At 39.8% G+C, this 22006-nt stretch overlaps 1 protein-coding gene across 7 annotated transcripts in view; it reads left to right on the top strand.

Annotated features, from left to right (window-relative positions):
- The window catches only part of LPP (LIM domain containing preferred translocation partner in lipoma), a 653489-nt gene that overhangs the window by 207533 nt on the left and 423950 nt on the right, over positions 1 to 22006 (top strand). For all 7 annotated transcript variants that reach the window (XM_046658568.1, XM_046658562.1, XM_046658566.1 and 4 more), the window contains one exon: positions 14992 to 15193. In XM_046658568.1, the coding sequence (XP_046514524.1) occupies positions 15001 to 15193 (193 nt within the window). In that variant the 5' untranslated portion in view covers positions 14992 to 15000. The remainder of the gene's footprint in view (positions 1 to 14991; positions 15194 to 22006) is intronic.

Below are 22006 nucleotides of genomic sequence, written 5' to 3'. Positions count from 1 at the left end.
CCCATTGCAGACCAACGAGGTACCATTTTGCTACATGAACTATAACTCTTCCTGTGACTTAGCTCCCAAGGACCTGGGAATTGATTTTCCAGTCACATCTTACCTGTGCGCTAGGATCGCTCTGCCTCTCTCAGCCTTGAGTGGTTTTGGCTGTGCTGACCTACTTCTTAGGCTGCCTCCAGCTCCTTTAGAGTTAACTATCGCCTGAATGTTACCCGAGACTGCCTATGCCCTTTGGGTCCTGAAACCCAGTTGTGGGCAGAATCTGCCTTATCATTTCCATCCATCCAGGTGAGCAGACCTAGAGCTGGGCCTCTCTTCCTCCAATCGCACTACTTTAAAGAACTGTCAGTATTACGTTTCACTCCTAAGTGATGGTAATCCTGTTTTCCAACAGATATGACTGAGAAAGTAGTGAGGTCACTTCATAGAGCCACCCAAAATTCTTCGAGGGCACATATTATGAGATTATTCTAATTACTGAGGTGGAAATATCATTTTCTTGGTCCACTGTCTCCATGATCTTGGTGTGCTGCAGTCACTAAGGCTGCTCCTGCCCCTCCCTGTGATCTTTCCATTGTTGTGTATGCTACAGGAACTGAGACAATTATGACAGAGCCGAGCTGGTTTCTCTTCTCTTTTGGACATCGTTGTTTTTCACAATTCTGATCACTCTTTCTTCCCCCAGAATATAAAATTGTAAAATTACTGCTATATTTATATTTCCTTTTGTTACCTGGGTTTGAGAAGTACCATTCTTAGTTTTCCTTAGAAATTCCTTTATTAACAATCCTTCTTATATATATCATCTGCTGTTTATGAAACGCTTTTGTGTTCAGTATATCACTTGATCCCCATAAGCAAACCTCACTTACCTATGAGGTAAGCCAAGGGGAAACTGTTGTCTCCATTTTATAGATGAGGAAATTAAGGCCTAGCAGGGTCTGCAAGGCCCTGACCTGAGGTCACCCTTGGAGCTGGTATCAGAACTGCCATTAGATGTATGACCTTGTCTCTCTTGATATTTTTCTTCTTGTCCACGAAACTGCTTCTGTTTTATGAGTTTCAGGGATTTTCTTGTCTGAGACATGAAGAAATGAGTGACTTCTCTTGAGAGATGTAAGCATTATTGCATTTGCCTAATATTTCTTTCTCTTGTTATTGGTCTGAGTACTTTCAGAGAAGACAGTACATGTGCATACTCCCCTTTTCTTCAGACAGTGAGGTAGACATTTTCAAAGAAGACAGAGACCCTGAGGAAACTATGTTTGTTCTCTGGTATTCTTAAGAACCACTGCAGCCACGATTTTGGATTTTTCTCCCTGAGGCTTTCCAACTGTAGGCTGCCGCAACACATAACATTTAGGGGTCACCAATTCCTGTTCCTATTTTAACTATATGAGGTTTCTGTGTTATGTGACCTTTGTGTTCTGACCTTCAGATTTAGGGAACTGGAAATTTGGGAAGTTTTGTTAGGACTTGAATCCAAGTAAATTCCCTCATGATTACAAAGACTCATAGAGTTGTGGAATGTTCGAGTTTAAAGGGACTTTCATCCACCTTAGCCTCCTTGATTAGAAAACGTGGCCAGTTAGTGATAGAGCCAAGGCTAGAATGCTGAGATTAGATTAGGTTTCCCAACGGTTCGCTCCATGACACTTAGTACTTCCGCTGTTGTGGCAGGCCTCTTCCCATCAGACGGGGGCTCTGAGAGGGGATCACTGTGTCTGCTCTGTGCATGGCTTTGCTCCCCACGGATGATGAGAGCACTTAGCATAGCACTCAGGATTTGTTTGCACAATGAATGATTTGAACCTGTCTCTTGTTGATAATATGTCATTATTGTTATTGGCAAATGAAATTTTAAGGATATCGAGGGGGATTTAGTTAGGGTTTACTATGGCAAACAAACCTCTCTAGATAGTTTAAGCAGAAAAGATTTAATACAGGGTGTTAAGTGCTTCGAAATAAATGGAAGGATTGTACAGAGCAGGCTCATGGCTGAGGTCCCGCTAACGAATTCCAGAACCACGCAAGGTCACTACCTTTTCCACAGTCGGGACGGCAGAGACGCATGAGGCTGTCACAGAACTGTTGAGTTCAATACAGCACAGGACTTGTGAACCAGAGATTCAGAAGCTGCAATAAGGAAGGTGGTAATTGGACCCTCAGACATGGAGTCCAGCCCCCACACCCTGCCGCAGCTGCTTCTTGACAACCACAAGACTGAAAACGGAATATGGGAATGTGGATACAGAAAAATCCCTGTCTCCATGACTGCGCTTCCAGCAGGGAACAAGCCAAAGCAGCGAAAAATGGCCTCTGTCTTAACTTTTGTCTTCCAAATCTCAAGCCGGTACATATATTTTGGCAGAATCTCTTTTGTAATCAAACCCTACCTGTAATGCAGCCTCTGCAATATGTCAAGTTTGAGTGCTGACCCACCATATCCAACAGAGTAAGGGTTATGATTTTCATATTTTGGGCATGTCTTCCATAGGCGCTTTGTGTAGTAGATACTAAATTGAGGATAGATAATGATTATGTTCTATTATATCTATTTGTCAGTGTAATTATTTGTGCAACAACAGAAGGGAATGTGACAGTTTTACTTTAGGAAATCCCTAAGGGGAATTCCTATTTATCAGAAAAAATGCCATAAGGAGGGAAGATCCTGAGCTGAGAGAGTATTCTAAACTGTTTTGGTTTCAAACATCTTGGAAAGTACTACAGGAGACATACAGTATTATGATATAACAGTGCTTACCATGTCTGGGGGAAGTTCCATCTTTGGCAAGGGTTGTCAACTTTCCATCTTGAGGCTTCCCTACCCCACACCCCCCATTGCAAAATACACATTTAGAATTTGCAATGGAAATCAATATAAAATGGTTTTAAAAAATAGATTAAATAGACATGACGCCTATGGGCCTGCATTGAATTCTTTCGACTTCGTCTCCCTTAACTCTCATGAAACTCCTACTTAGAAATGTAAAACAATTATAAGTAATCCCCTCCACCTTTACTCTTGTACCCTAGTGAATAACACATTTTATTTATTTTTTTTGTTCACTCCCTTATTTTTCCTCTTCCAAATTAAGAATCAGACAAACCTGTCGTCCTTCTATTTGAACCCAAGTAGACATGACAAAATTACTAATATTATTGATGAGGGTACGGGACAGGAGTAGGCAATGGTGAAGACATAACTGAAATAAATAATTTGATTTTCTTAGATGATATTCTTTGCTTCAGGAGAAAGAGGCTGAGTGAGTGGGGTAGTTGATACTAGCTTCTTCTAGATTTCTGCAGTATCTTGCATTCATCTACTCCTGCAGAATCGTCCTAGTACATTCTTCCCTTCTTTACTGAGAAGCACTTGCTTCTGAAGCAGGGATGCCCCCAAAGCTTCATTTACTTCCCACTGCTAATTGGTCTGCCCTCTTAGCAAGTTCAGTAATAAACTCAGAGAATGGGAGGTCTTTGTCCATATGGACCTTTGGAAGAAGACCCTGTCATATACAGAATTTTCTTGGACTCTGACTAAAACCCCATTATCACAATGTTATAAGTAAAGTGACGATATATGTAAGATATCATTTTAACTGGGACACTTTTGAGAGTGAAAAGGGGCACTGTTAATAATTAGACTGAAACAGCAGGCATAAATTGGATGTATAGTCACCTTAATTATAAGGAACTGCAGAGAACAGTTTTTGAAATGTGAACTAACATGATTCAAAAGCAGAGCTTAACTCTTTATATTCCCAAATCTTTAAGTTTGCCTTCTCTTTTATATAATAATCACTTGCTGAGCACTGATGATGAGACAATCTCTGTAACGGGCACTCGGAGAATAAAGGAAGACACCATCTTTGTTCTTTATTTACTTACAATCACTGTTGTAATATTTAGAGCAGTGGATTTTCATCCTGGCTCACTGCATAGCCCTCATAGAAAGGCTAGGAAAGTAATGCATTTTATACTTCTCCCCCACTGAAGTATATTCTTCCCAAGGATGAGGATGAAGATTTAAATAAAGTCCAAAGAACTCTTTTGTTTTTAAAGGTATGCTTTTCTTTGGTGAGATAGATTGGTCCTCCGCTAACATCTGTTGCCAATCTTCCTCTTTTTTTTTCCTCCCCAAAGCCCCAGTACATAGTTGTATATCCTAGCTGTAAGTCATTCTAGTTCTTCTGTGTGGGATGCTGCCACAGCATGGCTTGATGAGCAGAGTGTAGGTCCGCGCTCAGAATCCAATCTGGTGAATCCCGGGCCGCTGAAGTGGAGCGTGTGAACTTAACCACTCGACCATTGGCCAGCCTCCCAACAACTCTTTTATCTCAATTCATCTACTTTCTTGGGTATTTCTTAAAGATTTGGCATGAGGAAGCAATTTTTTGCTAAGGAAAAGTTTGAAAACTACTAGTTTGAGATTTTAAATTTTATATTATTGTTCTAAAGCTGTAAGGCTAGTTGGAAAAGGGAGAAATGGACTTTTTAAACTTGAAACAAGGAAAAAATAAACAGAATAGGAAACTAAAAAATTATTTTAAGTATCTGGAGGGCTGCCATGTCTAAGAGGGCTTACACAGCAAAGGACAAACAAAAGGCAAAAGATGGACCTATAGGTGGTTCTTTGGGAATACAGGTTTCAGCCACGTGTAACTTTCTAGCAGTTGGAACTTTTCTGCCATGGAAAGGGCTGCCTTGGGAGGTAATGAGTTCCCAGTCATTGGATATGTACAAACAAGCTCACAGATGGTGGCTATGTTTCAACTTCAGCTCCACGTTAGAAGAAATATCTACATTAACAACTTCATGCTTCTTGGATATTAAACTTCTATATCGGTGAATGTTCTGTCATTAACTATTACTTTACAAACATCTAAAGGGTGTGTGTGTGTGTTATTTCCCCAGAATAATAGCCAAATTAGTACATTCTTCATGCATTATGTTGTCTTTTTTTGCGTGGTGGTTAATAATTGATAAAAATGCAGAAGGCACAACACCAACACTCTCATCGAGAGAAATTTAAAAGGGAATAACATCCACTCACGTCATTCTGAAACTGATCCGAAACTGCCTGGCTCATTTTTACTCTGCTGCCATTGGTCAACGCTTCCACAGATTTTTGTCTCTGTTTCAAAATTTTGAAATAAAAGTGGAACAACTTCCAACATGACTTAGGAAAAGGTCACCAGTTGAAAATGGTTTCAATTGTTTTGGTATTAAATGTGAAATTGCAAAACTAGTCTCTCTTACATAATTTGAATTTATAACACATTCTAATGAGAAGCCTATCTGTTTTTCATACCATTTCAAATGCTGAGAAATTTCTCCAGGCTCTTGGGATTGGTGTTAAACAAAATTATTATTTCAGAGCATATAATGCATGAAGTAGAGTCTTTCAGTTTTCTAAAACTGTATCTTATGGTTCTTGAAAGTTGACAATTTGTACCTCTCCTCCCCCTCCTTTATTTTTCCAATATCTAAGCATTTTTATTTAATTTAGCAATCTCCTTATATTTTAATCTTAGAATGAAATAAATTTTCTGCTTTACAGAAATTTAAGATGAAAATTAAATACTAGAGAAACAAAGATTAAATTGGAAACTTTATAATAATAATATTGTGTAAATTCAATAATATTAATTCAAATTATAGTGTCCAAATTCTATGCATAAGCTCTAAGCTAGTTTACAACCAGCGATTCTGACAATATACAAACAGCACAGTTGACAGGTGACAGTTTTGTGAACAATATAATGTTCAGAAGGCTGAAGTGTAACAGTTAACTCTATATCTTGTTGCTATGATTACTCTTAGCAGGTTATGAATAACCTGAATAAACATTAGTTCACAGGGTCACATGTGGTATTGTCAGATGTAAATATAGCCTGAGATTTGTCAATAGTGGACTCATATTCACTGAAGACAAAATTAAATATTTCTACTTTTTCAAGTTATATCTAAAATAGAATTTTTTCCTATTATTCTATTTACTTTTATTGGAATATCAAAGTTAATTTGAAATAAAGGAAAAATAAACAAAATTGTTAAAAAAATTAAAACATCTCTCAAATGCTAGTAAAATTCTGTGGCCTGACTAATGGGCACAACAGACTTGTAAACAGATAACTAAAACACTGTGTTTGTGTGTTTTCATACAAGTTTGAACAGGCTGTCAGTGGAATGCAGAAAAGTGAGCAGCAATTAACTTGTGGACCTACCCACTTAGCAGTGGGTTTGGAATGAGAAGATACCACCAAAGAGATTGCTAGGCCTCATTAGAGATTACATTGGTGATTTTTCCCATCATCACTTTTTCATCCTAGTGGAAGGGCAAGATATAAACCAGGACTTTTAAAACTCTTATGAATTGGGCACTCAGAATCTTGTCTTTATAAATCCAGATTTCCACTTTTAGAAGTAGATTTATCGAGCTCAAAGGGCTCAAGGTATTATTTGCCCCTTTCTCTCAGTCTTGTAGAGAAAAAGTCTGTTCTTAGAATCAGAGACTTAGAAGAAGCCTCCTTCAGAGCACATTTTATGCAAGCACAGCACACTCCACAAACGAGCTATACCATTACAGAACATAAAACGTTGTGGCAAGAGGAGATTTTGGTGATCATCTTCTTAATGCTTATTATTTTAGAGCTGGAGAAATTGAGGTCCAGAGAGGGTAAATATTTTCTTGATCACTTAGCCAAGTAGAAACATTGCTATTAAACGTGACCTAGAGTGCAAGTTTGGGGTCACATGACTTCTGTGCTAATTTTCAATGGCGTGGGTGCTGACTCTTTTGGAAGACAAATTCTTTACTCTTTTGTCCATTCCATTGCCTTTTACCCACTCTTTCTAGTTATCATCCAACAGTCCATAGCATTATTAGCTTGTTTTGTGAAACTTTTCCACCAGAAATGCGTTTTGGAAGCAGAACAACTGGGTTTGAATCCAGTCTCTGATATGTACTAGCTGCTGCATTACCCTGGAGAAGTCACTTCAGCGTCTCTAAATCTTGGTTTTTGAATATTCACATTAGAAGGAACAGATGAGTTCCGAAGATTTCTCCCAGCTGGGACTCTTGATGACCTCTTCGCCATTGAATAGCCTGTCCTGGCTGTTGTCAGCCCATGACTGATGGGAGTTGCCGCAAATAAAGACCAGTCAATTAGTAATGGATTTGGTTCCATTCTCTCCTTTGCCTTCTCCTGAGAGTCCTGGTCTCTTAGGGCTGTTGTTTCCCTATCAGGGTGGATTGTTCCCTTTTCATGTGACATTCTGAATCTGAAGTGAAAGTGCATTGTGGGGCTAGGTCTCTATTCTGCCTCACTTCTTTATCAGAGACAAATGTTTATTTATCTGGACTGATGCTTCTCTCCCATGCTGCTTCTTCGTCTACTTGGGATCTACAACGGCATTTGAGTTTTTCTTGCCACCAACAGTGTCACCATTAATAAGGATTGCACCTTTACCATTGATTTGTATTCATACTAACTCTGTGCAAGGCAGGTTGACATTTAATGTGTTGATTCCTAGCCTACCTCCTTTCACTCTACACTCCCTGGTCAGTGGAACTCATAGGAATTAAGACAGTTTTGTAAGAAACCTCAGCTTACTCAATTTGCAGACTTGGAGGAGGAATCAGGAGCATGAGAGTTGGAAGGACTGGTTGCAGACGTCTAATCTTTGGTTTACAGAGGCGAGAGACTTGGAGGTTCAAGGAGGTCAAGGGACTAAAGTCATAGAACCAATTAGTGACTGAGCTAGAAATTATACCCAGTCCACTACATCTTGGTCCAGTGCTTTTTCCACTATTTCCAACTGACTCTCAGATGGCCTATATAAAGGTTTGGCATTTCTGTAGAGTGTTCTCGTCACCCCTTCCGAGTAATGCCAGCTGTCCATGCAGAGAGTGGGGCACTTAGCCAGTGCTGGGCCAAAGCTGCCTGTAAAGAGAAGTTGAGTGAATACATTGACATTTTCAGTCCCTGGTAGATCCTGCTCTGGCCTTCCGGCTCTCATCTGACCCGATGCTTCAGAGGAAGAGTGATTGCATTTGCTGTTCAGCTAACAATTGTGTGTAATTTTCAGCCTGCCTTATTCTTTAACGTTCTCTTCCCACGCTTCCATCACATGCCACAGCATATCTGCTTCGTAATTACACTGGTAGGGACTTACCTACATCGTTTGGAAAAGGTTTGCCTAAAGTACTTATTTACTTGTGCATAATAAATCTTGATTGATACCTTGGTAATCTGTGAGATCAATCTAAGATTCCCTCCCACAACGGTGAAGATTGAAGAGTCAGGGAAACGGGTGATAAGAAAAAGAAGAAAAAAAAAAGAGAGCTGAGCTTCCTCACTGATGAGCTAAGAGGAGAATTATAGATGATTCGGAATCTCCATGGCTGACTTTTGTTTGCTTTTGGCTAGTTCTAGAGTCCGGATCTTGCATAGAATCGTAAGAGTTTGTGAAGAGTTGTCATTAGCAGTCATCTAATCCAATCACCTCATTTTCAGAGGAGGACACTGCGGTCCCTGAGAGAGCAAAGGTTGCACTATGAGCTCATGGCATAGCTAGGACTGGAAACTGGGTCTGAATTCAGAAGATCCATCCAGTATCCTCCAGCTGAATACCAAGATGTAGAAAAAGCTGATCAGCAGTAGCCTGGAAGGTGAAGCACGTTGTGCCATTTTAATAGATCATTAAGAAAGCAGTTTTGAAATTCTAGGATGGTAGTGACTTTTACATAAAGAGGAAAGATAGTAAAAAACCTCCAAAGTTATAGGAAAGTGTTATTTAAATCTTAATTGCTTGTTTAAATGAAGAAAATGTGGCTAAGGGACATGAATCCTAAACTTTAGTTTGCCATCAACTACATCTGATAAGTCACACAGCACCTCAATGTCTTTATTCTTCTACCACTAAAATAGTGATGTTAGTAATCTGTCTCTTCCTTCAGTATCATTCATTTATTCAGCAAACATTGACCAAGAGCCAGGCCTTGGGTTAATTGCCAAGGGAGATTAGGGACTAATGCAACGTGATTTAAAGATTATTATAAATGCTGTTGGTCAATTCTTCTCAACCCTTGAATCAGAATATGTACATAAAGAGTCCCAGATGAGTCTAGTGTGCAGACAGTTTTGAAAACCAATTCTGTAAGCTTACAGCACTTGGTGTTAGATAATACCGTGCAATGATTGGTTGATTGTTTTTAAATTTGGTGATCTATGTAAATGTTTAAAGAAGAGTACAATGTTGATTTTAGAATAGAAAAACAACTTGAGCAAACACTAGTTAGTTCTGTTTTTATGGATGACAGTGACTTGTCATTCACGTGGTCTCTTTAGAGAGGCTTAGTAGCTTTTTTTAGTGTTAAATGTCACTTTCCCTGTAGCTCTGTTTTCCCACCTGCAGAGGAAGGTCTTAGTCATCATAGGAACTTTGTAGTTATTTGAGTTATGTTGTGCCTTGATTAGTTTGGTCAGACTTTTGACTTCTTCAGTTTGTGATCCTGCGGCTCATGATGGTTAGGTCTGATGGAACACAATAGAGAAGATCCAGGAGCTAGGAATGGAGATACGAATAAAATCTGCTATTTCAAAGTGATGATTTCCTTTGGACTGTGGTATTTTCCTTTTGCCTCCAACCAGAGAAGTGGTTCCGTGGTGAAGACCATGGATTTGGGGTCAAAGACCTTTGTCTAAGCTTCAGCTTTGCTATTTGTTAACTGTGTATCCTTGAGTAAGTTATTTAACTCTTACAGTCTTACCATCTTGATCTGCTAAATGTGGAGAATGATAATCCTACCTCATATAATAGTCAGAATATGTAGCCATTAGAAAATTGCTTGGCATATGGTAAGTCCTTAATAGACGCTTGCTATTTATTGTCGGCCTGTGGCTTTCTTGTACCCACTTAACAGCTAGAAGAAGAGGACAGAAGATCAAGAAAGAGGGTGTAAGTGAAACCTCTTAGGTTCTTAATTGCTTTGCATTTGACGACAGTTCCTGAAAGACCAGTGCTTAGGGAGCCCCAGCTCTCTAATTCCCTTCATTAGTAGGCATTTTGCTTAGACGAGGGCCGTTTCTCTTGTTTGCCTCTCTTCTGATGGTGTTTGTGTATCTTCAGAGCCTCTGTGGGGATCTTCCCTTTCACTTCTTGCTTTCGTGATCGTTGTAACCTTAGAGTGAAACCGATCTAGAACCAGAGGAAGTAAGAGCAGAGTAAGTTTTGGTCCAGCAAAACCAACTCTCTTCACTGATTATCTTTGTGTTTACATTGGTCTCTCTGAGAAGCTGAGAAACCCCAACTGACTTGTTCTAGTTCATCTGTTCACTACACTTGTGAGGTTTCCTCAAACCCGTTTATCAAAATGAAGGGCTGTAATTAAGATCTCAGAGAAGGAAAGCACTGTAGAGTGTTAGAGCTGCCTGGGACTTTACAGACATTCCTTCTGCAAACGAGTATTCTCTCTGGTTAAAGGTCACACTGGCAAAGTTGAGACTAGAACTTGGGCTACAGGGACTCTGTGTCTATGCTGTTGTATTTATTGCCTTCCTTGGAGCTATCCTGCATGGATTAATTTTTCTTACATAGAGTTTTCACTCCTGTCAGATTACCGGTCAAAGATAAAAGTTCTAGTCCTTATTTCTCTATATAAGTTCTTTAAAAAGCAAAGCTTACTTTATCTTTGAAACCTTTTCCCTAAGTATTTTCCCTGAGTCCCTCATTTCAGTACAAATGGTCTGCTCCCTGTCCCACAGAAATTTCTTGCTTCTTCCTTGAGCTCACCGTGTTTCCAGCCATCATGCTTATTGCTCCCTTTATCCTTCACAGCCACCCAGCTTTCAAAGTCTTTGTTAAGGCCTACCCCTGCCAAGCCTGTGCTAGCTCCTGTGATGTACTCCAGGTTTTTTTTGTATGCTTTGTGTTGCTCTCTCTCTCTTTTCACAGATACAGATATATCTGCCCACAGGTAGGTTTCAAGCTCCTTGAGTACAAGATGAGAATCTGATTCATCTGGAGCTCCCCTGCTAGGCAAATCAATTTATTCATTCATTAAACTAACAGATATTTTTATTGAGTGCCTATTATGTATTAGGCCCTGGGATTAGAGAATAATTACTTCCACTCTCAAAGCTTCAAGAGTTTAGTTTGGGATACAGACAAGCAGAGAGACAGAGTGACACATGATGAGTGCAAGGATGGCAGTACTCCAGGTGCTGTGGAAGTGTACTAAAGGGTATGCAACTTGAACTGGAGGATAGAGAACACGAATTATGTCTTTAAGGGCTAGAAGGAAGTGATAGTCAGCATCTAAATCATGCAGAGTAGATGAGAGATCATTTTTAATTGAGAGGTAACTTGGTTGAAAGGGAGCGGAGATAAAACCTAGAGGAAATGGATGAAATTTCAGCAGAATATAAATGCTGAAAAATAACCTCAAAACAAGCATAAAACTACTACATTTATCATAGAAGTTATTGGAAATATGATTAGGATCTATTATTAAAGTATCATATCTATATGACTTTACACTGAATTCTGATAAACTTTTAAAGGTCAGGTAATTCCAATCTCGTTATTAAACTAATCCAAACAGTAGAAAAGGATACAGAACCCTCATATCAAAACCTAATAATGATAAGTAAAACAAGTAGGGAAAAAACATTACAGAATGATCAGTCTTATGATTACATGTACAAAAATTCTATATAAAATAGCATATTTAATTCATCAATATATCAAACAAAACACTACAATTGTGACTGAGTGGGATTCTTTTTAGAAATGCAAAGATGGTTCAATATCTGGAAATCTGTCAACATGATTCATTACATTGCTAAATTAAGGAAGGGAAAAAGAGATGATTATATCAATGGATGCTAAGGAGGGAGATATAGAGATTCTAGAAAGGGATGAGTAGCCAAAGAGATTAGCATTCATTCATTCACTCCTTCATGCATAACACAGTTTTCAAAGGGTTCCTAGCCAAGCATTGTGCTGGTATAGTGAGACCACTCAGGAGCTTCCAGCTTACTGGGGGAGACAAGCAGGTGAATAAATAGCTTCCGTGTGGACTGTTATAAGTATGAAACAAGTACTAAAAGAGCCCAGAATTAAGCTACTCTTTTTGGGGGGAGTTAGGGAAATGTTCACAGCATCAGAGACATTTGAGCTGGGTCAAGATAAAAAAAATAGGACTTGATGGAAAATGAAGGGAGGGAAATGGCATTGTAGATTGTGGGCACAGCATGAGCAAGGGTTTGGGTCATGAAAATTCATTACAAATCCTGAGAATGGTGTCACTGAGCCACTGTTAACATACAGAAGAATGGTATGAGAGGATGCTGTTAAGGTCATCTGCAAACTGGCACTCTCAGGAAGTAGAGCTAGAAGTCTCTCCATGGGAAAGGCAGTGTTAGGGTAATAGATGGTGCTGAAGACAACTGAAAAGATGATGGAGTCAATGATTTGCATATCGATGCTTAAGTTTTTGTTTTACATACTCTCCCAGAACTTGCCTGTTCCTTTATATCTATGGCATATCTGAAAAGGTCAGGATTCCACAGTTAATTGGCAATGTGAGATTGCTCTGGAAATGTGGCTCTTTGGTTTAGAAATCACTGCATCCTACATTAACTCATTTTTTAAAGTTTCTGCTTTGGAATAACGTTTGATTTACAGAAAAGTTGCAAGGATAATATTAACCCATTTTTTAAAATGTACAAATAACATTTATACTACAAATGTGCACAGTGCATTAGAATTTTCAAACCTTTATTTTATCCTACTTGTTCCCCACTTAGACTCGCTTCAGTCATGTTGAAAGCAGAACAGACCCTTTTATCCCCTTTTAGTAGAAGACTGAGACTCAATTAAAAAAAAAAAAAACAACAACACGAAACCAAAATTAGTGTTTCTCAACCCTGAGAGATGGGCTTGGTTTTGGTATTAAAAAAAATCTTCTCAAATGATTCTCATGTACAGCCAAGTTTAAGAACCATGAGTAAACCAGACATTCATGGTTGTTTTTTTGTATTGGTTTTGTGCTGGGCCTTATCATGGTGGTTTAGGGATGTGTAGATATCTCCCTGCCCTTTCAAGGAACTCACAGTTTATCAGGTGGATATGTACATAGCATGTGCGCAAGGTATAGTGGGGAAAGAGGAAAAGAAGGGGCCTGCAACCATAGTGAAAAGCCAATGTCACTACTGGCTTCAGTGACAGAAACCTCATGGTTCCCAATTCAGAGTCCTCTTCATTGATTCATGTCATCCTCTCTTATAGAGAAAACTACACCTCTAACAATTTTCCTCCTCTCTCTTTGCATAGCGCTTTACTGTATATAAAGCACTCTAATGTTATTGTCTCGTTGGTTGTCATAAAAACTCTGTGAGTTAAAGAGGACAGGGCTTTGATCTTAATTTTGAGGGACTGGAGGTACCTGAGGACCAGATGGGGAGAGGGGGCTGCTCAAGGTCGTGTCACTCATACTGGTGTGGCCTGATACTAATACTCAGGCAACACTGTGCCGGGGCCCTACCCCTTCCCCTCCAACTCTTCATTGTCATGGCACGTGCTAAGGTTTTTATTTTTTCCTGCATTTCCAGTCTTCTTTGTCTCTAAAGACATCTGGAGATAATCATGTAGCTCTCTCAATTAATTCAGTTCAATTAATAAATTACTGGGTGGATTTGGGGCTGGGAGCGGGTGCAGGGTGCCTTCCGGGCCTCCCTGTGCTGGAGAGCTCTTGCAATCAGGCTTGGAGAGCCCTCCTCAGCAGCAGTCTGTGAGGCTCAGCCCCAGCCTGCAGGCTGCCTGGAGTGGTGATTGGCTTATCTTGACACGCTAGATATCCTTTTGCTTTCCTCACATAGTGTATTGTAATCTGATGAGAACCGCACCTGGGCTGGGCTGGTTTGTCCCCCTCCCAGTTAAGTTTTGCATAAAGGTCCAATATCCTATCAGTTCAGCATAGCTCCTAATGCTGCATTTCTTTGACATGTGGGGCTGACCTGTGCATTACAGGTGTTGAATATTCTAGTCCCTGGCTACTAAGTGCCAGTAATTGTCCCGCATTGTGCAAACAAATGTCCCCATTCCCCCAATTTGCAAGTGCCCCTTGGTGGGGGCATAGCTTCTCCAACCAGAGGGATCATTTTCAAGTGTCCTGACATTCACTTGTAATGTCCTGGTTTCAAGAGTAAACTTTTGGTGGTTCCTTGATGCCTACCCACTAAATTCAAACTCCTCAAGCTTGCATGCAAAGCTGTTTGGGTTTTGGTTCCATCCCACGTTTTAGTTCTTTGCTAGCTACTTTTCCTTGTTCCCCCTCCAGCCACGCTAAACATAAATTGCCTGTGCAATTTTGCTACATTGTTAAAGCCTGACCTCTACTCAGCACTCCAGGCCCAGTCTGAAGGTCAACTCATTAACAAGGTCTTCCTTCTGCTCCCAGCAAGAGGTGAACTTGTCTTTTTCTGCATCCCAGCAACACTTTTTTTTTAACCTCAGTTAGATAATATCACCTCATTTAAGTAAGTTACCACCGTTTAATTGGTGTGGTAATCATTTTAATAAATTATTAATGAAATTGAAGATTTTTTCCAACTTTGCTGGTATAAGATTCTCCTACCATATGGACTTCTTCAGATTAGGGACCATCTCTTATTTATATTTATTTCCTGAATGGTGCTGGGCACTAAAATAGATAAGTGTTGAAAGAGGTAGTCAAGATTGGTTTAAGGAGTGTTTAATTTTTCTCCTCCTCCAGTTAAGGTAAGCTTTCCTCACTGTCCTCTGCCTCCTTCTTTCTGCCTTCTTCCATCTTTTCTCTTTCTTCTTTCTTCTTCTCAGGCAGCTTCATCAAATCTTCATTAAGTATGGATTAAGATGAAATAATAATGAAGTGAGGTATGTCGCCTCCATTTTCATGCTTCTGTAAAAACAATTGTGTTAATTTCTTTTCAATTCCAGATTCCAACCATGTCTCACCCATCTTGGCTGCCACCGAAAAGCACTGGTGAGCCCTTTGGCCATGTGCCTGCACGGATGGAGACCACCCATTCCTTTGGGACCCCCAGCATTTCAGTGTCCACACAACAGCCACCCAAGAAGTTTGCACCAGTGGTTGCTCCAAAGCCCAAGTACAACCCCTACAAGCAATCTGGAGGTGAAGGTCAGTGTGGGGACATCAGGGTTGGGTGCCCAAAGTGGGACAGTTCAATATAATAAAAGTGGCTTACAGCACAATGTTGTGTCAGAAAAAGCTAGCTCAAGAATTCATAATGTGGTTATCACAGTTTATAGACTATCAAAGATTAAAGAACACCTAGAAACCATCTAGGCCACCCCTTCTCGTAGGGATAAAGAGATTGAGACCTTTTAGGGGTTATATGGCTATGTTTATACTGTGAGTTAGAGGTGGAGCCAAAACTAGAACCCTCGTCCCTTCATTCATAGCTCAGTGCCCTTCTACTGCATCATCCTCCATCTCCTTCCATTGTCTTCTAGAGATATGTCTACCACCCAGTTTTCCCTCCCTATTGCCCTTGGTCAAGTGCCCCAAAATGCTGCCAAGCAGTGATCTGAAGGGAAACCCATACAAAGTGAACCTAATAAGGCACTTGGAATCGTTTTGCCTTCTCTGGCTATTTTTCCTTCTGTAGGCTGCTGTAGGGTAAAATGGTCTAGAGAGTTCTGTGAGGTCTGCATTTGTGGAAGCTCACAGACAAATTTGAGTGAAGCCTAGTGTTAGGCATTTTTGATAGCAGTCCATTCAGTTTACATCAAGTGGAGTTTGAAGATCTGCATGAGCTCAGCATCGCAGGTGTGTAAGTACGTGCCCACTCACACAGTAAACCCATAGGCAGTGTGAAGAGCACTGTGCTTTTTGTTGAAGAAGTCTATATTTTTACCAATCAATGTCAGCAGCTCATCCAAATCCATGAACACTAATGCATAACTAGCAAACAGAAAAACGTTAGGCTTCTGGGAGCTGAGAGAAAAGGGGCAGTGAAAGGAGATTCAGCACCCCTTTTTTTAATTTCTCCCTCATGTCTGCCTCCTCCCCATCCTGCTTTTAAAAAAAATCATGTTACCCTCTCCACGATATTTCTAATTGCTTCTTGCATGACATTAGTGTGTTCGTTTAGACAATTTTGCATGAGACTCTTTCACATTCTCTGACACAGTTCAGTTTTTCTCGTTTCCTCCTAGTCCTCTCACTGCCCCCAGTACACACTTCACTGGTCTATTGGTACTTTAATTAGTATCTAATGACTTCTGAAGTCAGAAGCCTAGACCAGTTGTCTAGCTTATGTAAGGTGGCTGGCTGCTTAGGCAGGTGATAGGGAGGTCAGGCATCAGCATGCACACCTGAGCTGTGGCTGTGGATCTTTGGGTATCCTTTCTCCAGAAAGGGCAAGAGCAAGACCATTAGAAAGCTGCTCTGGAAAAATAATAAATGACATCCTTGGTGGTCTCCTAATCTCCACGGCAGTGTCTGGAGTTTTATTGGCCTTGAAGGAGACTACATCATTGCTGTTAATCAAGGACTTAGTGGAACTGGTTTTCCTTGGCTCATCATTCTTTAGTGGTTGCAGGATTTGGGAATGGGATTTGGAAGAGAATCCCTCTTTCTAAGGACAGGAGGAATCATGTGTTGGCTTTCTCGATGTTTCCCATTGTCTGCTTACTAGGTGGATTGTTATTTTGTCTCCTAACTTTAGGGGAGAGATAAAACGGACTCCCCTACAATATGAAGGGAGTAAGACGGGTTCCCTGCTAGAGTAGGAGGCAAACATGTGAGGAAGGCTTAGGAAGTATGACAGTCGATGCACACCCAAGGGTTAGCGTGGGGGCAGGTCCTGTGTTAAGTAGGCTAGTAGGTGATGTGTATGAAAGGAAGGAGAGAAGCATGTAATGGTCTCTTCAGACCCCTTCACTTCAAATGCTATGAATTATGTGCATTGGCCCCTTGGGTGCCTCTCCTTACGTTGAGATGCCCCATTCTCTTCACTGCACTGTGTGATGTTTGCCCACTGTCTGTCTTGTTCTCTAGGGACACAGACATAATCTCTACTACTCTGCAGCTCAAACTCTTTGTTCTTTCTCAACATGCCATCCCACACCCTTTTGTCACCTGTCAAAATCCTTCTTATATCACCTTCTCCAGAATGTCTAGGCATGGCCTAGATCAGAAGTGATCACTCCCTTCCCTGGGTTGCCACATACATCTTATTCTGACTATCAAATTTCTGCGTCTTTTGTTATTCCTCCTGCTCTTCCTCTGTCATGTATTGGACATGTACTCTATATAAGGCACTATGTTTTTTCATTATCATTTTACTGTCTTCTCATATAGCCCTATGAAACAAGTGGTTTTTTACATAAAGAAATGGAAGCTCAGAGAGGAGAGGTGACATTCTCAATGGTTTTGTGGCCAATGGTTTCCACACTGAGGCTGTTGTCCTTACCCAGCATGCTCTACTGCCTGTCCTTCTATTCATGGCATATGTGGCACTCAGGCCCCATATGATGATGATACTTCCCTACTTCCTTGTAAGAATGTAAGCTTTGTTTCCGCATTTAAGCAACAAGACATGGTTTCTCGCTCGTCCTTATGTTCCTCTTGGCTCTTATTACGTGACTGTGTTTTTAGTAGGAATGATTGTGTATGGTCAAATGTATGTCTGTATGTTCTTATGTATATATATATTTGGATGGATGGCGGATGGCTGGATGGGTGAGTGCACTGCTCAGTAATTCTTCTCTTGCAATAAACAGTTTGGAATATGGCATCCTCATTTGAAGCAATTCAGTCTCATTTAATTTCTGAAGTCTTGATTCTTTCTTGCAATTCTGCCAATCTCTCTCTCTTTTTTAATGTAACCTTTTTTGAATATGTGAAAGAAGAAATTTCCCTTGCATACATACATTTTAAAGACAAATATGGGGAAAAGTTCGTGGATATTCAGACTTCTTGTTTAAATGAAGCTGCATCTCTTCATCTGCTATATATTATGACACGATACTTGTTAGAAGTGTAAGATTTGCTTTACTTTGTATTTAATTTACATGTTAGTACATTCTCTGGTATTCTAAACATTTTTATAATTCATGTCATTTTTTATTTAAATTTTTATACATTTTTAAAATTTATATCTATTTCCTTTTTCTCTTTTTGTACATTTAGAATGTTCTATACCATTAGTGAAATCCCCAGATAATAGGTAACACAGTTTTTATTTGCAGCATGAGTTGATGATGCCAGAGTCCTGTGCCTCAGCTCACCCTCTTCTTTGCTTTCAGCCCACACTATCCCTCAATTTCTAGTCCATAAAGTCTTTTCATTCATAACTTAATTCAGAGCCTGACCTCCAAGAACCTTGGCTGCAAAGACAGAAAGTTGGAACTAATAGAAATCACACAGTCCACCTTTTTCTGGTATAAATGTGAGAACTGTAGTGTGGAGAGTGTAAGTTATTTGCTTAGAGATGTGTGGCCTGCTGAGGGCCGAGTTGGCACTGGACCTCAGGTACCCTCTGTCTGAGTCCAGGGTTTGTCCAGGACCTTGTATTGTATTCTACTGAGGACTCTTTTTCACTGTGCCATAACCTCTTTATGCGTCTCGTATGATTTTTTATCACAATGTGCCTTAGACTAGGTTTACTTGCATAAGAGCCTATCTCCTTCAATGGACTCAGAACTTTTGGAGCAGGGCCTGTCTGACTCACGCCTTTACTCCCAACAGCAGCCAGCAGGATACCTGACACATGATAGATATTCCGTGTCATATTTGAGGTAGTAGTTAAACCACAGCAATATAAACCTGCTTATCCAGGCGCAGGTTCTAGCTTCTCAACTACTTATTACGCTTTATGGTTCTGCAACTCAACCTACGTGTTTGAATTCTTTTACCCTCCCATACCCATTCCTTGAGCTTTTAAGCCCAGGAGTTGTTTAACCACTGTTCCCTCGAAGTTACTGGTTACATTTCTCACCTTGGTATTATGTCTGTATTCTCTGGGGTGTGCTTTCTCATTTTTTAATTCTGACTGTGAAAATGGAAAAGTACCCACATGTTTTCCACATCAACTTATGTTTATGTGATACCATGTGTTATAATTTTCTTTTATAAGGTATTTTGCTAATAACCCTTCTCTAAAGGGCTTTGGCATACTTAAAAGTGAGGTGTGCTTTTTCCCCAGTTAGCTCTTTCGGCCTTAGGCTCCTTTTATTCTGCTACCATTGTTCTTATATTTTTTACTGATTGTTTTTTTAAGAACTTGTGTTTCCGCACCTGTCTTGGAATACCCCTACATTTCCAAATGGCTTTTTGTGTCCTGTACTATATGCTTAAGAGCTCGTATATATTTTTTATTAAGCTTTGTCTTTGAATTTTACCATGTTAAGTGTCTATATCATTTTTAGTGGAATGATTCTTGTATGTTCGCTTGGTTTTGTCCCATCACCTTCTATTCTCGACTGATGAGGGCAACAAGATGATGTGATTTTTCTTCTGGTCTTTAAAGTACTAGCCAGTAGTGTTCTTTAACCTATAATCTGAGTCCCCTCTCTGCTTCAAATTTGCAGAAAACCACAAAGCCTTAGACTTTGATGGCAGACAGAGTATAAATCTTTCTTTTTCTGTTCTTGGTAGATACCAAAGTAAGTGAGCTTTCCTACTTTACTAATACAGTATTTTCTTGAGATGGTTTTGAAATTTTCCTGTTATTACAACTCTGGGAATTGGAAATGTTCTCTATCTCTTAATAGTTTGGCTGAATGAAATTTGATAATATTTCTAATGCATTATTACAAGAGATTATCATACAGAATGATTTGTAAAGTTTGCAAGTTTGTAAAGTTGGAGTTGTCTTGTGGCTTAGAGTTGACTTTTTCCAATCTCTGAAGTTTCTCTTAAAAAAACATTTTTTATGTTAAGATTTTTGAAAAAGTGAATCCATAGGGTACAAATTCAAGGTGACCTTTTTGGTGGAATCTCTTTATATTTGTATAATCCTTTATAGTTTATCCAGCACTACCATATTCATTGTCATTTAATTGTCGAAAGAGGATTCTTACTGTAGCTGTGTGAATTAGGTAGAACAGATGTTATTGCCATTTTACTGGATGGTAAATTACCAGAAGTGAAATAACTTATTCAGTAATCATGTAGCTAGCAAAATAGTAGAACTAGGCTCTGCTCTTCATATCTAGGGCTCTTGCTGATTTTAAAGGGTTCTGTTTATTGGAGAATGGGCTAAACAGCCTTTTCTGTTCTAACTCCATTGTTTTATTATTTCATGATTCTTCTTTAAAATTAATTTCAAAATGATTACTCTTTTCACAAATATTCCTACATATATTACCTTATACACTTCTATGTAATATAAATAAGGCCTCTGTTATCAAACTTTGCCTGTCTTGCTTCACTCTGACTTGTAAAGTCATATCAGAATGGGTGAAATGAATTCTATTCAGTGACAGTCCTAAACCTGGAAATTTTTTATTAGATCTCTCTGTGCTTTCTGCTACCCTGAGGTTTTTAATCCATTCCATGGAGAGGGACTAGTTATAGGTGATTGCTAATGTGGGGTAGACCTAGTAACTAGAACCAAATACCATCGTAAACAATGGAGTCTCCCATGATGGAGATGACAGCCAAGCTTCTTTCCTTTCTGCTGGCATGCTAGAGCCATTCTTCATGCCTTTATCACAAAGTCTCTGAGCAGCAGAACTGGAAAAGAGTTTGAAGGTTCTCTAGTCCAGTTCTTTCATTTGTCAGATGTGAAAACTTGAGTCTGAGAGAGAAGAGAATGGATTCCTGAGGTTAATCAAGAGTTTTGGGCTGAACTGGGTTCAGAACCCGGGTTTCCTAATTGTGCTCATTCCACTGCATCTCCACTGTCTTGGGGAAGAGGCAAGATTGGGCATGGTTCCTAGGAATAGTTGAGTCCTGGGTTATTGATACTTGGTGGAGAACTAGCCTTAGTGATGTGAGGTCATGTAATATGGTTAGGCAAGGCATATTTGTTTTATCAACATATAGCTAAAATTTGATGGAAATGGATGGCCACTTATGGAAATATATTTAAAGAAATAATTTAAAATGGATTTTCCCTACCATTTTTATATTGAGTATATAGACTGGTTTGGTGCTGCTTCTTTTCTTACAGTTAGTAAAACTTTTTTGTTTTTTTTAACCTGGAATAATTGGTGGTAGAAAATATATGACGGGGGCCGGCCCCATGGCCGAGTGGTTAAGTTCACGTGCTCTGCTTCAGCAGCCCAGGGTTTCGCTCGTTTGGATCCTGGGTGCGGACATGACACCACTCATCAGACCACGCTGAGGCGGCGTCCCACTTGCCACAACTAGAAGGACCCACAACTAAAATATACAACCATGTACTGGGGAGATTTGGGGAGAAAAAAGCAGAAAGCAAAAAAGAAACAAAAAAGAAAATGTATAAGGACTGATTGTGAACTCTGAACAATGATATCTAAATATTTACACTAGCAGTGTGCTCTCCTGTCTCTGGAGTCCTGTAGTCTCTGTTCCCGACCACGAAAGGTAAATCAGGCCTGTGACTTTGGAGGTACAAATGGGAAATATCTTCTATTATGTAGTCCTGACAGTCCTGTGAAGTTGCCGGCAATCACAGAAGAGCAATTGCAACTTCTCAAGACGTTTGTTATAATTATGCATGGTCTATCCTGAGGACAGTCACAAATTCACTGAGAAAGCAGGGACTCTAAGGAGACTCAGGTTTGACTGGCATGCCCCTTTTCTGGTTCAGGGTAAGCATCTTGAGCTCATCTTTCACTGTGGAGTGCAGTACATGAGTTTTAATTTTCAGAACCCTCAGGGGGAAAAGAGGACAAGCTGTTCATTCATTAAAGGGTCAGATAATAATTGTATTAATTTGATCTTTGCATTGCATCTTCCCGAAGAGAAAAGAACTTGTAATTCTTTGGCTAGCATCAG

This window comes from Equus quagga, chromosome 4, assembly GCF_021613505.1.
Source record: "Equus quagga isolate Etosha38 chromosome 4, UCLA_HA_Equagga_1.0, whole genome shotgun sequence".
NCBI lineage: Eukaryota > Metazoa > Chordata > Mammalia > Perissodactyla > Equidae > Equus > Equus quagga.
Note: the sequence above shows the minus strand (reverse complement) of the source record. Positions and strands in the feature narration are given on the sequence as shown.